The 17,837-nt window shown below is 51.0% G+C and overlaps 1 protein-coding gene across 3 annotated transcripts in view; it reads left to right on the plus strand.

Annotated features, from left to right (window-relative positions):
* The window catches only part of baiap2b (BAR/IMD domain containing adaptor protein 2b), a 44,479-nt gene that overhangs the window by 19,821 nt on the left and 6,821 nt on the right, over nt 1–17,837 (plus strand). For 2 of the 3 annotated variants that reach the window (XM_084671067.1, XM_084671065.1), the window contains exons 4-12: nt 3,796–3,857; nt 4,474–4,545; nt 5,823–5,960; nt 11,841–11,993; nt 13,458–13,691; nt 14,709–14,904; nt 15,820–16,021; nt 16,134–16,205; nt 16,850–17,021. In XM_084671067.1, coding sequence (XP_084527193.1) covers nt 3,796–3,857; nt 4,474–4,545; nt 5,823–5,960; nt 11,841–11,993; nt 13,458–13,691; nt 14,709–14,904; nt 15,820–16,021; nt 16,134–16,205; nt 16,850–17,021 — 1,301 coding nt within the window. The remainder of the gene's footprint in view (nt 1–3,795; nt 3,858–4,473; nt 4,546–5,822; nt 5,961–11,840; nt 11,994–13,457; nt 13,692–14,708; nt 14,905–15,819; nt 16,022–16,133; nt 16,206–16,849; nt 17,022–17,837) is intronic. The other variant, XM_084671066.1, reaches the window with a different exon arrangement.

Raw genomic sequence — 17,837 nt, forward strand, 5'->3', positions numbered from 1 at the left:
CAGGTGACCCCACCCTCCACCACCACCCACTCCCCACCCTGTAGGTGCAGGTGTAGCTGCAGTAGCTACTCTATCAAACCTCCATTACCAAGTGTGTGTGTGTGTACACACATTCTTTGTTTGCTTATTGATCTGTAGTTCCATTTAGACTGAACCCCACCACCTCCTGTGTGTCACCTGCTGTGTGCTGGTGATCTCCTCCCCTTCAACAGCACCTCCTGTGTGTCACCTGCTGTGTGCTGGTGATCTCCTCCCCTTCAACAGCACCTCCTGTGTGTCACCTGCTGTGTGCTGGTGATCTCCTCCCCTTCAACAGCACCTCCTGCATGTCACCTGCTGTGTGCTGGTGATCTCCTCCCCTTCAACAGCACCTCCTGTGTGTCACCTGCTGTGTGCTGGTGATCTCCTCCCCTTCAACACCCCCTCAGCTGGGGTGCTCCTCAGGGACATGGCTCCTGGTTCTCTACAACCTGACTCCTCACAAAGATTTTTTTTAACGTCAAACCGGCCAAGCTGACAGAGATTGTGTTATTTTGGGATAGACACAGTGATTGACAGGTGAAGGAGTAAAGGGGAGGCTTTGTGATTGGACAACGCCACTTTGAGAGACCCCCTGGGGTCAAGGGAGGAGAGTGAGGCCTGAGAGCCTATTGGTCGACAGGCCTGAGAGCCTATTGGTCGACAGGCCTGAGAGCCTATTGGTCGACAGGCCTGAGAGCCTATTGGTCGACAGGCCTGAGAGCCTATTGGTCAACAGCATCTGGCCTTGTTCCACTGAGCTGACCAGCAGGAGCAAGTCATCAGTCTCTGACACACACACACACACACACACTGTTTAGGTCACATCTGCGGTGTGGAATAATCAATCTCAATTTTATACCCCATCAGCCTCCCTGTAATGGGTATGTATAGCTGTTGGTTTGCATCGATCTTATGTACCCAATTCATTAAAAATAAAACAAATATTGATAAATATATATATATAAATATATATATAGAGATATTTTGGGCTTCTCAATACCCTGTCTACTGAAGATCTCAGTGTCTCGTGACTGACACAGTGGTGTGACACAGTGATGTGACACAGTGGTGTGACACAGTGATGTGACACAGTGATGTGACACAGTGATGTGACACAGTGATGTGACACAGTGATGTGACACAGTGATGTGACACAGTGATGTGACACAGTGATGTGACACAGTGGTGTGACACAGTGGTGTGACACAGTGGTGTGACACAGTAATGTGACACAGTGGCGACGAGGACACAGAGCGGGAGGTCAGTGGCGTGCGCCGCGTCAGTGTGACAGACTGCAGTCTGCAGTGTTTGACTATTAATAATATAATAATATAATAATAAAATAATAATAATATATATTTTTTTTCTAACGCACTTAAATTCTCACAATTCTCAAAGTGCTCCAGTTCAGACTTCCTGTAGATAGAGAGGTTCCGCTTGAGTTCCTACCCAGCAGGAACACACACACTCTCACACGCCTTCATAAACAACCTGTGTGTGTGTGCCCTCATCATCCAGGCCGTCCACCTTGTTGTCACGGCAGCCGTCACCTCCCACGTTGAGGCTGTGATGACTGACAGCACGGACAACTCTGATACAGAAATAGACTATTTAGAGACTGTGTCATTGATGGCTTGAACCTTCAAACTGAGCCTGCCTCCACCAAGCCTGCCTCTACCAAGCCTGCCTCAGGGGCCATAACTGTATTTGTATAATTGATCCAGCGTTGCCAGGACCAGACAATGTGCTTTAGTCTCTAAGCTTCAGATGTGGTGATCTAGGCTGATTATCGGTAAGCGGCTTAGCTGGCCTGGGGGGGGATGGAGGTGTCACACACCACTGGCCAGAGGATACAGCATGAGAAAACACACACAGGAAGTGAGGGGCGGGGCCTGGGGGTTAGGGCGAGGTCATTGGCTGTGGGCTCTGAGTAGGCCTTGTCACATGGGCAGTGTTGCTCCTGTTGTTAGGGACCAGAGGGTGGGTCTGTGTTTTCAGGGGTCAGTGATCCACACACTGTGTGTGTGTATTGATGGCGTTGCCAAACTCATTGTGATATCATTTCGATCGCTCTGGTGTTTTTTATTGATTTAATGAGATGGAGAGTGTATTTGATGTCATCCAGTAAGCAGACCACATATCAAGAGAACACACACACACATATACTGTATACACACACCCTACACACACATTTAAACAGCAGGGATTCAGACCCCTCCTCTTTAAGCCCCTCCCCCCCATGAGGAGCAGCGCAGTGACCTCAGCACTTCCTCCTAAGCTGGTCCCTGCTGCCGTGTCATTTGGCCAGCGCTCCAATCCTCCTCAGAAGCACAAGTTGCTGCGCGCTGCACTCCCCTTTCTCCACCTGCAGCCCACCCTCAGTCTCCCAGGGAGGCTCAAGGGGGATTTCATATAATTCTCTCCCTCGCTCGCTCTCTCTCGGACACACACTAGTCCAGGAGGAAGGTCACCTGGTCCTGGTCGGCATGCGAAAATAGATTTGTTTGATGGATAATTTGAAATAGACTCAAATAGATTTGTGGGTATTGCTTATTGTTGGTGATTTATATGTAGGACACTTTAAATACAATCTAGTTTCTAACAGTAGATACACACTCTCTAGGGCTTGGATGTCTGTTTGTCTGTCTGTACTGTGTGTGTGTGTTTTGCGTGTGTGTGTCTTGCGTGTGTGTGTGTGTGTGGGGAAACCTGATGTGTGTCTCCTAGGTATAGTTTGATCTCTCTCTGTCTCTCCAGGTCTCTCCCCTTCTGTTCTCTGCTCAAACTAGGTTTTCTTGTTCCTTTTCTTTACAATGCATTGCATATTCAGAAGAGGCAGCATGTAGGTATATTAAAACGACACGCATCTCTCTGGCTGCATGCTTCACCTTTTTTACTTTCTGCTTATATTCTCTCTTTCTCACTCTCCTGCTCTCTCTTTTATAACTACATTTTCTTTTGTTCACTTTTTAATTTGTGTTTTATTTAAGACATCAGTCACAGTACAACAAACAAAACTCAACTAGTCATTATCCAGATTTTGTTTTTATATTTATTAAAGATGCCTGGTATACGATTCCCTGAGATATCTCTGTACCTGTCTCCTCGATTTTAATCAGTTTTTTAAATTTTGTGCACAGATTAATTAAACACAGTGCAATTCTGGGTTGAATCTGACAGGTGAAAGGATATTCTAGAGAAGGCGTATTAATAAATAAATAAACAATACCAGCGGCAGAATCATTTTGACTCTCTTCCCAATTATGTAACACTTGTGGTGACGACTCTCCTTCAAGATTCCCCTGGTGTTACATATATTGCACCAGGCAACTTTAATACAAAAGTAAAGTAATTACACCACATCACTCCTTGAATTCCGTTGGATGATTTAGTTTTATTTCAGTTTAAAAAGGACTGCATATACGCTAGCTCTACATTTAACACGTTTTTCTTTCGTTCTGTCTGTGTTTTTGAGTTTCGGTCCGCTCGTGATTGGACTGGTTTGTTCTTTCATGTCACCCCCCCCCCCCTTTCTTCTTCTTCCTCCCCCTCGTTCCATCCACTTGTCCTTCATGTGTTTGTGTGGCTGCATGGTCTTCTTTTTGCACGTTGATGTGGCTCTCGCAAGGCAGGCTAAAGGGGATTTCATATAATTCTTTATTCTCCTTCTCTCCCTTCCTCTCTCTCTCTCTCTCTCTCTCTCTCCCTCTGTCTGTCTCTCTCTCTCTCCCTCCGTCTCTCTTCCTCTGTCTCTGTCTCTCTCTCTCTGTGTAGGGGACGTGCTGTTTCAGATGGCTGAGGTCCACAGGCAGATCCAAATGCAGCTTGAAGACATGGTGAGGAGGAGACACACACGATTGACTAAGTCTAAATCATAAAAGTTCCTGCTCCTTTAGCACACCTGAAAGGAACTGACGGATATGATCTAGTCAGACTTGACCTATTTGTGCGTTGAGTCACCGTTGTTATAGGCCCTTTGTGAATAGCAGGAAGCTACGATCCTCAGAAAGAAATGTTCTGGAGATCTTCATTTTTCTGAAGGCCTCGCAACATGTGCTCATTTGGGTTCTTTAATTATTTAAAGACACACTGGTTAAGTTGCTTCTAGTCTTTTTTTTTTTTTTTTCTTTTCATTTCAGCATTACCAGGGGGGAGGGGGATGGTTGATTGATGAACCAGCCATCTTCACACGCTCTCAACATCTTCTCAAACATACACACATAAACTGAGTTAAACACACTCACACACTCTGTAGTGAACAACCACCCCTAAATTGTGATTGTTAGTGGGACTATAACTTGACATTCAAACCCATCAATCTAATTATTTCCAAACCATGTTTTGCTGGCAATCCAGTTAGAATGCTACCACAGTTAGCTTTGACCTGTGTGGACGTAACGACTTGAACAAAGTGTGTGTTTTCTTATGAAATAGTTTTCTTTGGGTTTCCAGCTCAAGTCCTTCCACAACGAGCTGCTGACTGAGCTGGAGAAGAAAGTGGAGTTGGACGCCCGCTATCTGAACGTGAGTCTCCCCAAGTCCTTAATATCTTCAGTCACCAGCGTGACGCCCACAGACCGGCCCACAGACACGCTAACAGATATTTAAACTTCATAAGTTGCAGCTTAGCTATGAACGGGAGATTTCTTTTCTCAAGGTTCAGTTTGATGTTGCCGTATGCCAGCTCCTGTATTTCTGACGTTGTGTTCTGGAGGGAAGGATGCATTTAGAAAGTCTTGACGCACACTCGACCCCAGGCTATTGTTCCCTGAGGTTGAGAGATACCAGGATATGATCCACATTCTCGTAAAACAGTTGGTGAGAGATGAGCGCATGCTTTCCTGCTCTCTCCTTTATTCCCCAACGGTTATCATCATAACCACAGAAGTAAAGTTACCTAAATTGCTTTCCTCTCCACTCGATGAATTAGGACTCGTTTCATCAGAGTGAAAGATACTTCGGAGGTTCTAAAGGGATAAACATGTTTCTAGAGATTTAGAAGCTTTGATTGGTTCTCCAAAAAAACATGTTTTTGTTTTAAAGCTTTCCCAGAAAACCCAATGTCCTGGCTCACTTTCAACTCTTCGGGGGGGAATTCATCTCTGTGAAGCAGCCTTCAAATGATGGGAGGTTTTTGGGGGGGCGGGGGAGACGCACACTAAAGGAAAGCTGTTCCCCCTTCACTAAGATCCTGTCAGTTTGAGACTCTCAGCTGTGGTGGAGAATCAGAGTGGCTTTCTAATGCCAGCTATGACCATCAGACATGCCTGAGCTCCTCTAGCAGAGATGAGAAATACTTTATTACTGTACTTAAGTAGACTTTTCTGGTATCATTGATGAACATGATGAAGAAAAGTATTTCTAAAGATAGAAAAAAAAAAAATGGGAAGAAAATATGTTAAAGGTTGAGTATTTTTTTTCTCTAAAAAAGTATGGTCAAAAGTTTTTAGAAAGATTCCCAAAACATTTTCAAAGAAAAGGTTAGAAGAAAATGTTTTGAAAGGTTAAAACAAATATTTCAGAAAAAAAAAGATGTTTGTGTGGGTGGCAGCCAATATGACACCACCCACCATGACGCCTGCGCTACTGTCTTCAAACTCCTCCAGCCTGACCAGGGGGGGTGGGGTACTAGGGTGGAGGAGGAGGGAAGCGGGGTAGGGGTGGTGGTGTGGCAACGTACGGCCTGGTCTTCGTTGCGTTTCCTTAAGGGCACCGCGACCTCTGAATGGTCGGCCAGCTCCGAGCCGTCTCTTCCCCGCGGTGCGCTCTGACGTGGCTGACGGTGCTGCTGCCCCCTACAGGCGGCGCTAAAGAAGTACCAGACGGAGCACAAGAGCAAAGGGGAGAGTCTGGAGAAGTGCCAGGCTGAGCTGAAGAAGCTGCGCAGGAGGAGCCAGGGCAGCAAGAACCCTGCCAAGTACGGAGACAAGGAGATGCAGGTGAGGGGGTGTGTGTCTGTGTGTGTGTGTGTGTCTCACAGCTGTGTGTCTGTGTGTGTGTGTCTCACAGCTGTGTGTGTGTGTGTGTGTGCCTGGCTCTCACAGCTGTGTGTGTGTGTGTGTGTGTGTGTGTGTGGTCTGACAGCCTAGCTTGTTCAGAGATGGTACAGCCAGCTGGTGGGTTACAAGGTTACCGTATGGAACATAGAGGACGTGATTAGAGAGCCAGGAAAATGGGATCCTATTGGCCACAGCCCAGCAGGTGTATGATCCAGGCTGCCAATCGAATCTGATGGAAGAACGTGACTACAGCCACACACAATGTCCTCAGAACATGCTTATGTTCTGCATGTCAAAAACCATCAATGATGACGTGGCCCTAAAGCTCAGACACCACATCCACACCGCACATCTGCAGCACAAATGTAGGGGTATTCGGCTTCCATTCTGCCAGGGATATTTGCTCCCAGTCTGAGATTTGTGGTTCAGTGGGAATTGTAGTCTTTTGGTGGTGGCTGATGAGTTGATGTGGCCCCTGTCAGCCTACTCATCTGGCGTTAACTTGAACTGGGCTGTAAGGGTTCACAGTGGGCTCATCACTGCTGTAGTTGGTGCTGTACTTGAGCAGGGTTGCGTAAGGTTTGTTTGCAGCGTGTGGGACAGGTGCCTGGGCTGCCCCGTGCAGCTCTCATCATGCTGGAGGCGTGGACCTGCTGCATGCCCGTCTGCCTCCTCGGGCAGGGCAGCCACATGCGCGGGGTGGACCGCGCTTACGCAACCTGAAGACAACAAAAGCGGGCCTCCTACCTTTTTGTCCTCACCCCTCATCCCCCCCTTTCACTCTCCTCTCCCTTTTCCCCTCACCCCCCTTTCACTCTCCTCTCCCTTTTCCCCTCATCCCCCCCTTTCACTCTCCTCTCCCTTTTCCCCTCATCCCCCCCTTTCACTCTCCTCTCCCTTTCCCCTCATCCCCCCCTTTCACTCTCCTCTCCCTTTTCCCCTCACCCTCCTTTCACTCTCCTCTCTCTCCATAGTACAATCCAATTTGGTAAACCGTACCCAAGGTTTTGCGTGTGGCATTCTTTCCGACTCTGGCAATTTCTCTGTCCAAAAGATTGTGATATAAAACACTGGCACTGTAGAGAGGAGACTGATGGGTTAGAGGCTGTAGAGAGGAGACTGATGGAGGGGTGGAGCGAAGTACTAGGGATCGAATGGATAGGTCGAGTGACAGTAGCCTTCTCTGTGGTGGTGGTGGGGGGAGGGGTGGTGGGGGGACGGGTGGTGGGGGGAGGGGTATTTGTTGTGTAATTGTTGGTTTTTAAGCGGAGAGAAGCTGAGCATGAAGGGGGGGGGGTCGAATCGATTTCGAATTAGTGTGTGTGTGAGGAGGAGACGTTATCTGTGTGTCGACCAGGGAGTGTGTCTCGTCAGTGCCCTGCTGGGTGTCAGTATGTGCTAATGAGAGTGGGTGTGTGTGTGTGTCTGATATTACTGTGTGTGTGTGTGTGTGTGTGTGTGTGTGATGGTGGGCTCTGCAGTCCAAAACCGCTGGTCGTTTTCACTTCCATCTCTTAATTAAATGTTGTAACTGCTCAGCGATCGCCTGTGGCGATCCCCAACCCACATTTCCTTCACGATTGATGTTGATATTAAAGCCATAGGCAATGAAAATTCACTCAATTCCTACGGTGTCTCTCAGGGCACGTAAAACACAAACCTAATTCCAGGACATAACCTAGTAAATCTCCTCTCGCATTTCATATTAAAGGCTTTGTATCGGTGACAGTAGTGCAGTTAGCTGATAGGAATGGGATTGCCTCTGGAAAAACCCAGGGAGTGATCTAGTCTGAGGTTCTGTCTCTTGCGTGCCTCACAGCTGACTCAGTGACTACTTTTGACAACACAGCTGTTGGAAAACAAGGGTTGACAGCAGGAGCAGTGTGGGTACATTCACCACTTTCTCAACTCTCCTGAGAACAATGGCCACCCTGTACAGTGGGACCCGGGGCGATGAGTCCTGCTTTGCATCTCTCTCTGCTTCTCTGGTGCTGTAAACTGATGAGATCTGTCAAAATACCCCCCCCCCCCCCCCGCCACAACTCTCACACACACACCTCCTAGCACTGTGTCATTTAGTCCTGACAGGGCAGGGCTGGGCAGGGCAGGGCAGGGCTGGGCAGGGCTGGGCAGGGCAGGGCAGGGCTGGGCTGGACAGGGCAGGGCTGGGCATGAAGACAGGGAGGACACATGAGCACATCACACCCTCACACTGTGTCATTTAGTCCGGACAGGGCTGGGCTGGGCTGGGCTGGGCTGGGCTGGGCTGGACAGGGCAGGACAGGGCTGGGCAGGGCTGGGCTGGACAGGGCAGGGCTGGACAGGGCTGGACAGGGCTGGGCTGGGCTGGACAGGGCTGGGCTGGACAGGGCTGGACAGGACAGGGCAGGACAGGACAGGACAGGGCAGGACAGGGCAGGGCAGGGCTGGGCTGGACAGGGCTGGGCTGGACAGGGCTGGACAGGACAGGGCAGGACAGGACAGGACAGGGCAGGGCAGGGCTGTGCTGGGCAGGACAGGACAGGGCTGGGCAGGGCAGGGCAGGGCAGGGCAGGGCAGGGCAGGGCAGGGCAGGGCAGGGCAGGACAGGGCAGGGCAGGGCAGGGCAGGGCAGGGCAGGGCTGGGCTGGACAGGGCTGGGCTGGACAGGGCTGGGCTGGGCTGGGCTGGGCTGGGCTGGGCTGGGCTGGGCTGGGCTGGGCTGGGCTGGGCTGGACAGGGCAGGGCAGGGCAGGGCTGGACAGGGCAGGGCATGAAGACAGGGAGGACACATGAGCACATCACACCCTCACACTGCAGCTCAACACCTTTTAATGGAATGGTGTCAGGGTGGATCATAGAACATCACAGTGTGTGTGGTTTCTTTGGTGAGGGAGAGGAAATGAGGAGAGGAGGAGGAGGCAAGCTGGGGAGGAGGAGAGCCTGGGCTGAATAATTGAAGGAACAGAACAAAGACAGACCATCTTATTCTCTCTCTCTCGCTCTCTCTCGCTCTCTCTCCCTCTCCCCTGCTCTCTCGCTCTCTCTCTCTCCTGCTCTCTCTCTCTCCTGCTTTCTCTCCTGCTCTCTCTCTCTCTCGCTCTCTCCTGCTCTCTCGCTCTCGCTCGCTCTCGCTCTCTCTCGCTCTCTCTCTCTCACATGCTCTCTCTACTGCTTTCTCTCTCCATCTCCCCTCTCTGTGAGTGACCCAGATTTAAGTCCCCGGCACGTAAAAAGAATCAGTTTGATGTTTCTGAGAAGTTCTGCATTGGGAGGAGCTTTCCAACATCCTCAACATCTGCAGACGATGTTTCAGGTCTCTGTTCCAATAACACCATGCCTCCAGTCTCCTCTAAATTACACCAGTAGTCCCTTTACATCGTGCCTGAAGTCTGATTTAAAGGGTTGGAATGTTCCAGTAGCATAAGACATCAAACTGTTCCTTGGCACCAGCCACTGATACTGTTAGAATTGGGCCCTTCCGCTCCTTATCTGCTTAACTTTTAACACAATTATTGTAGCTTTGGACGAATGTAAGGATTTAACAACAAAGCGTAAGATGCTCGGTCAAACGTTTGAGAGAGGAGACCCTCCCTCCCTCCCTCCCTCTCTCCCTCTCTCCCTCCCTCCTCTCAGCAGGGTTCTTCAGGTTCTGTCTGAGGTCTTCCGGAGGGAACATGGGCTTGTTTTTGATCTCCGCCATTTTACTGCTGACTCCTCCTGTCAGCACAAACCCCAAGGCCCCACTCTCCCTCACCGCCGCCGAGGATGCTGGGTAGACAAAGAAGATAAGATCCTGTAACCTGTCTCCTCGCTTACTTAAAAAAATAACTAATAATGTATCCTTCAACTTTGACGATAGAGCTTAAAAGGAATTTCAGTATCAAGGAAAGCTCTCTGGGTGAGCAGAACACTGTCTTCCACACCTACGGAGAGCTAGAGAACCTATAGTCACTGGATGAACTGCATGCATTAACAGTGCTTGTAATATTCAACTGACTAATGACTGGAACATGTTGCTGCTCTTTAATGTGGATATCAGGCTCCTGATTGGTTTAGAAATGTTTCCTGTTTCAGTCAGTTAGGTTGAAATGATCATTACCCAAATAGGCTACTTTACCAGCTGGTTACCTCAGCATCTCATGCACTTTACACATACATACACACACACACACACACACACACCACTGAGGTTGGCTTCGAGACAGACAGCTGCAATTCTATCCACAGATAGAATGACACACCAGAAACACTAAAGCATGTCTCTTGGAGCTGTTTGTGTGTGTGTGTGTGTGTGTGTGTGTGTGTGTGTGTGTGTGTGTGTGTGTGTGTGTGTGCGCTCATAACACGCGTGTGTGTGTGTGAAGCGGTGGTGGGGTAGGTGAGGGGCTGTGTGGACGGTGGTAAACCTGGGCTGTAAATTGCAGTCAACACCTGCTTCTGTTGCTCTAATGAGCTTTGTAATGGTGCTGACATTTACATCTGTGTGTGTGTGTGTGTGTGTGTGTGTGTGTGTGCGTGCGTGCGTGTGTGTGTGTGTGTGTGTGTGTGCTTAATGCAAACTATTACTCCTCCTGCTTGCATGTGTCATCTGATGAGTATGTCGCAGATGCAAGTCAGGTAACAGGAGCATGCTAATGGTTGAATGTAGAAGGGTTGGCTGTTCCGGAGGGGAGTGTAGCTGTGGTATAGGTGGATGAGTATGGATTCATCGTGGGCTGTTTCCTGTGTTTCATGAATGACTAACGCTAGCCTGACATTGCCATTATCAGAGATGACGTATTCCATCTGTTAGAGAGCCTTGTGTTCGCGACATCACACGCTGCACTGTGACATCACACTGTGGGATCCAGGACATCACACGCTGCACTGTGACATCACACTGTGGGATCCAGGACATCACACGCTGCACTGTGACATCACACTGTGGGCTCCAGGACATCACACGCTGCACTGTGACATCACACTGTGGGCTGCATGACATTACACGCTGCACTGTGACATCACACTGTGGGCTGCATGACATTACACGCTGCACTGTGACATCACACTGTGGGCTGCATGACATCACACGCTGCACTGTGACATCACACTGTGGGCTGCAGGACATCACATGCTGCACTGTGACATCACACTGTGGGCTGCATGACATTACACGCTGCACTGTGACATCACACGCTGCACTGTGACATCACACTGTGGGCTGCATGACATTACACGCTGCACTGTGACATCACACTGTGGGCTGCATGACATCACACGCTGCACTGTGACATCACACTGTGGGCTGCATGACATCACACGCTGCACTGTGACAGCACACTGTGGGTTAAATGACATCCTTACCTCCCCAGAAACGGGTCACCCCAGGATTTTAGGTTGAGCTTGAAGCCAACGTCTTTGCCAACAAAATGTCAGATGCAGATTGAAATGACTGATTCTATTGCTGGGAAACAGGCAGGCGGGCAGGCAGACAGGCAGGGAGGCAGGCAAGCAGACAGGCAGGGTGTCGGGCAGGCAGGGAGACAGAATTCTCAGGAAAATGTGGGTGCAGGAGGCCCAAGCCTGGTGGGTGGGTGCCTGGGTCCTCAGCCAAGGGTGGAGAGTCCTGAGTGGGCGGAGGTGGGGGTTGGGGGGTGGAAGGATGTATTAATACATGGAGTGGGATGGTGAGAGCTGTTGAGAGTGAAGGTGTTTGCAGGCAGGTATTTACGTGTTGGATCTGCTTGTGTCTGACTGGGAGAAGAGATCCTTCATATCTCCGAAGCTGGAGATCCCATTTTCTGAGCCTGATCGTCCGAGTCTAAATATTTCCCCTGTTTCCATTTCTTCTCTCTGTAGTATGTGGAGGCCATCAGCGGTAAACAGAGCGAGCTGGACAGCTGCATCTCCGAGGGCTACAAGACAGCGCTCTCTGAGGAGAGGAGGAGGTACTGCTTCCTGGTGGACCGCCAGTGTGCCGTGGCCAAGAACAGCAGCGCCTACCACAGCAAGGTAACCCCGCTCTCTCTCTCTCTCTCTCTCTCTCTCTCTCTCTCTCTCTCTCTCTCTCTCTCTCTCTCTCTCTCTCTCTCTCTCTCTCTCTCTCTCTCTCTCTCTCTCTCTCTCTCTCTCTCTCTCTCTCTCTCTCTCTCTCTCTCTCTCTCTCTCTCTCTCTCTCTCTCTCTCTCTCTCTCTCTCTCTCTCTCTCTCTCTCTCTCTCTCTCTCTCTCTCTCTCTCTCTCTCTCTCTCTCTCTCTCTCTCTCTCTCTCTCTCTCTCTCTCTCTCTCTCTCTCTCTCTCTCTCTCTCTCTCTCTCTCTCTCTCTCTCTCTCTCTCTCTCTCTCTCTCCGCCCTTCTGGGCCACAGCCACAGTAGACTGCACTGCTTCTCTAGCTAGGTAGGGAAGGAGTGAGCAGGAACATAACCACACCATCTGCCAGCAGAGTTTATCATCCCGCTGGTGTGTACCACACACTCCACCCACGGTCAAACAACACACACACACACACACACACACACTCTAGCTACATACACTGCCAACAGAAAGGGATTACTCACTCACTGCGAGTGAATCCACAAAGGCAGAGACTGACTGAGCAACATACTGACTGGTACACTGAAAAAGTGGGGCAGAGAGGGGGAGGGGGTGGGAGAGGATGGGGGTGAGAGGATAGGGGGAGGGGGTGGGAGAGGATGGGGGTGAGAGAGAGAGGGGGAGAGGATAGGGGGAGGGGGTGAGAGAGAGAGGGGGAGAGGATGGGGGAGGGGGTGGGAGAGGATGGGGGTGAGAGAGAGAGAGGGGGAGGGGGTGTGAGAGAGAGAGGGGGAGAGGATGGGGGTGAGAGAGAGAGGGGGAGAGGATAGGGGGAGGGGGTGGGAGAGGATGGCGGTGAGAGAGAGAGGGGGAGGGGGTGTGAGAGAGAGAGGGGGAGAGGATGGGGGAGGGGGTGGGAGAGGATGGGGGTGAGAGAGAGAGGGGGAGGGGGTGTGAGAGAGAGAGGGAGAGGATGGGTGGGAGAGGGAGAGGATGGGGAAGGTCAGAGAGGGAATATCAAAAGAAACTGACCAACTTGATGTTCAGGTCAATGTTGACATTTCTTCACGTGCTTGATTGCTATCATGCTATAAAATAAGCCAGTTATTTACTGTATACAATAACTAATTAATACATGTGGATGTATGCTGCTTCTGCACTCTCTTCTTTCTCTGTTGTTCAGACTCCCACTCTCTCTCCTGGCAGGACTAGGGTTTGTCACGATCCCTGAGGTTCAACCTGCTACTGTTGTTTTTCAACCTACAAGCTTTGACCTTTTTCCCTCCCTCCCTCCCTCCCTCCCTCCCTCCCTCCCTCCCTCCCTCCCTCCCTCCCTCCCTCCCTCCCTCCCTCCCTCCCTCCCTCCCTCCCTCCCTCCCTCCCTCCCTCCCTCCCTCCCTCCCTCCCTCCCTCCCTCCCTCCCTCCCTCCCTCCCTCTCCAGGGTAAAGACATGCTGGCCCAGAAGATTCCCATGTGGCAGCAGGCCTGTGCTGACCCCACCAAGCTCCCTGACCGTGCCATGCTCCTGGCCCACCAGATGAGCGCCTCGGGGGGAACCCTGGGGGGCGCCCACCACCCCTCCAAGGGCAACCTGGTGATCTCGGAGCCCATCCCCGGGGCCAAGCCCCTCCCTGTGCCCCCTGAGCTGGCAGCACTCATGGCAGGTGGTCAACAGGTGAGTCCGCCTCCTCACCTGGTTACCTCCTCAGGTAGTTCCGTAGGAAGTAGATTCAGATTCATGTGAATCAAATGTCGTGCTCAAGTCATGAGGCGTGAAGACTGGAGGTCTTAATGTCAAAATCTGTCCCAGTGGATTGTGGAAGACTCATTGTCTAATAGGAACACTCCACACACATGCATACGTACACACATACACACACACACCATGAATGGGATGATTACATTACAGGAGCTCTCAGTGCATCAACACACACACACACACACACACTCCACATCATGATACCCATTCCACATATGCAAATCAAGTTGCCTGGTGCGGTAATTAGCATGTTGCTAGGAACCAAATTCCTGTGGCTCCTCTGCCTGCCAGCCTGCTCTCTGCCTGGGAGCTGTGTTTGTGTTTGTTTTGTAATGTCCTGAGAGGAGGCCTCCAGGATTCACATCAAACAACTGCTGCTAATGAGGATTACACAGTACAAGGCGGCTCCAGAAAGGTTCTGCTGTGTAACGTTCCCCAGAGATGGAGCCCTAAAGACAGGAGAACCCCGCTCTGCCATCTCCACAGACAGGAGAACGCCGCTCTGCCATCTCCACAGACAGGAGAACGCCGCTCTGCCTCAGTACAAGACATCCTGTCATCTATAGGACCAGTCTGTTATCTATAGGACCAGTCTGTTATCTATAGGACCAGTCTGTTATCTATAGGACCAGTCTGTTATCTATAGGACCAGTCTGTTATCTATAGGACCAGTCTGTTATCTATAGGACCAGTCTGTTATCTATTGGTCCAGCCATGTGACTATCCCTCAACTCCCCGTGAGACACACATCATTCATAATACTTTTCCCTCCAATTCAGTTGATTGATCTCCTCATTAAATAGCATTTCCTGACCCAGTTCCAGACTAGCGGACTCTCCTTCCTGTGGATGTGATAACTGAACGTTATGCAAGCGTGCTGTGGTGATGTGAGCGAGCCCCCGCTCAAGAACATGCTAATGTGTCTGTCTGCAGAGGCTGATGGGAGCAGGGGAGGGGATGCTGAACGGAACGACCGGCGCCCACGGAGGAGAGGACTACCAGCGCTGGATGGAGGGCAAACACGTCCAGACCAGGGACTCCCCTCAGCCTCACAGGCAGGGCAGCGAGGTGTACTCCAACACCCTCCCTGTCCGCAAGGCTGCCCCCGTCAAGAGCAAGACTGCCCTGGGTAAGGCTGGTCTCAAGGCTGCCCTGGGTAAGGCTGGTCTCAAGACTGCCCTGGGTAAGGCTGGTCTCAAGGCCACTGGAGAAAGACCTGGATGGCATGGGGCATCTTGGTTAGGGTTAGGCAGACCGAACAGGGTTAGGATTAGGGTTAGGCATACCAAACAGTGTTAGGGTTATGCAGACCGAACAGGGTTAGGGTTAGGCAGACTGAACAGGCAGAGTTAGGGTTAGGGTTAGGCAGACTGAACAGGGTTAGGGTTAGGCAGACTGAAGGGTTAGGGTTAAGGTTAGGGTTAGGCAGACTGAACAGGCAGGGTTAGGTTTAGGCTGACTGAACAGGCACACGATAAATACATTTAAAAATCCACCAGTCGTCCACTGGTGGACTTGGAGGGTCGATTTGTGCCGGGGAAAGGAGACCTTCAGTAGATCTGCTCGACCACAGGAGGGTTTAGAGTCGCCCTCGGAAGGAGCTGAACAGAATGAAAAGATTCCATGAGCTCCTTCCTTTCTCCTTATGCCTCTAATGGTGCTTGGTGGCCTCTTTCTGGGTTATCCCTGAGTACCAGCAGGCTGTCATGGAAGCAGGCCAGGCCAGAGGGACAGGCCCGAGAGCGGAACACAGGGAGGGACCAGGGATGAAAATAGATGAAGGACAGAGGCAGAAGAAGCAGGAAAAGTCACCTAGGAGTTACGTTCTTTCACCATGAACACGGTTATGCCTTTATCTAAGCCCCAGCAGAGACCAGTGTCGGATTCCTTTTGGATCGTTTCCAACACTTACAAACCCCCTTCTTACGGAACTTAGCGTGGTTTTCATGAACAAATGTTTACAATGCCTATTCTCATCCAGTTATATACCTGTTGATTGACAGTCTCCCCCTCCTATCCCCTGCTCTCCTCCTCCTCCTCCCAGCTGAGAACCGCACCCTGCCCCGGTCCAGCTCCATGGCGGCCGGCCTGGAGAGGAACGGCCGCACCCGTGTCCAGGCCGTCTTCTCTCACGCCGCCGGCGACAACAGCACCCTGCTGAGCTTCTCAGAGGGCGACGTCATCACCCTGCTGGTGCCCGAGGCGCGTGACGGCTGGCACTACGGCGAGAACGACAGGAACAGGATGTGAGCGGGTCACAGCGGGATTCTACATCCTGTCATGTTCATGGGATTGGAATGTTTTCCTGTGTGCTTCTGGGTGCTCATGAGTTCTGGTTCACCTTCCCTTCCTCTGCAGGCGTGGCTGGTTCCCCTTCTCGTACACCCGGGTGATCCCCGAGAGCAGCGGGGAAAAACTCAGGGTCAACAAGTAGGTGTTCCCAGTCTCTGGTCCATCCCCCGCACTACAGGGTTCAACCCCAACACTCCAGTCCCTGAAGAAACAACATGACCAAAAAAAAAAAAAATCAAAATCAAATTTATTTGTTTAGCCCTTTTTACACGCAAACATGTCACAGAGGACCATTGTGTACTTCTTCAGACTCTGTGTCATTGGAAATTCTGACGTGATTAACATCTTATGTAACGCGTGCGGTTATGTAAATGCTTTCCGTGTAACACGTCAGCACAGGGAGTGCATACATCTTTCATAGCGGTAACAGGAAGTGCATACATCTTTCATAGCGGTAACAGGAAGTGCATACATCTTTCATAGCGGTAACAGGAAGTGCATACATCTTTCCAATTGTCCTCTGGGAAACAGAACCCCCTGACCATGCAGCATAAGTGTGAGTGGAACTAACCGTGTGTGTGTGTGTGTGTGTGTGTGTGTGTGTGTGTGTGTGTGTGTGTGTGTGTGTGTGTGTGTGTGTGTGTGTGTGTGTGTGTGTGTGTGTGTGTGTGTGTGTGTGTGTGTGTGTGTGTGTGTGTGTGTGTGTGTGTGTGTGTGTGTGTGTGTGTGTGTGTGTGTGTGTGTGTGTGTGTGTGTGTGTGTGTGTGTGCGCGCGCGCGCAGCAGTCTGCAGCACGGGAAGAGCAGCAGCACAGGGAACCTTCTGGACAGAGAGGACGGCGCTCTGGCCAGTCAGGAGTACATCATGTCGTCTCGCCTGCTGGCACAGGGCGCCATGGCAACGCACAGCCGTCAGCAGCGGCCCTACAGCGTGGCAGGGCCGGGGTTCCCACAGGTGAGCGCACATACACACACACACACACACACACACATACACGTACATAGACACACAAATGCCTGTGTCCTCTCTGGCCGTGGTTACAGAAGCGAGACGCTGCTCGCTTCAGCACGACACCAGGCTAACTCCTCTACCGGGAAGCTGTGCAACAGCTTCAGTTAGGGTTGTTCGTCTCTCAGAGTCTTGCACGTCTACAGCCTTGTGAAAATGTTCTAGAACATTAGCGTACCGGACGACGAATCAGTTTCCCTCTGCTTCACTCGCGCGCGTGTGTGTGTGTGTCTGGTTAGCGGGTATGAGTGTGCATGTGTGTTTGAGAGGGAATGCTTGTGTCCGTTTCGGTGTGTACGTGTCACTGTGCGCGTATTGTGTGTGTGTGATGACAGAGCGCAGACTGGCTGGCTTTGTCTCTTGAGGAAAGTGCTTCTGACAGGCTGATAACAGTGGGCTTAGCCCTCAAATAGGAAGTGGGGAGGGAGGAGAGAGACAGGTAGGAGAGAGAGAGACAGGGAGGAGAGAGGGAGACAGGGAGGAGAGAGAGACAGGGAGAGACCGCTGGACCATGAGACACGAAAGACAGGCACAGAGGGAAACACAAACAGAGAGTGCGAGAGAGAGAGCACAGAAAGCGGAGGCAGTGTTGTATAACTCCACACCTTTAACTCCAGCGTCCACTCCCCCTCTCCCCCCCCTCCTTCCCTCTCCTCCCCCTCCCCCTATCCCTGCAGAGCTATGGAGGTGGGCAGGCTGTAATTACTCTGCACACATTATGGAACTACTTCAACAAAAAATCTGTAGTTGAGAAAACTTGCA

This window comes from Hypomesus nipponensis, chromosome 13 (genome assembly GCF_054491055.1).
Source record: "Hypomesus nipponensis isolate SF chromosome 13, ASM5449105v1, whole genome shotgun sequence".
In the NCBI taxonomy this organism is placed as follows: Eukaryota; Metazoa; Chordata; class Actinopteri; order Osmeriformes; family Osmeridae; genus Hypomesus; species Hypomesus nipponensis.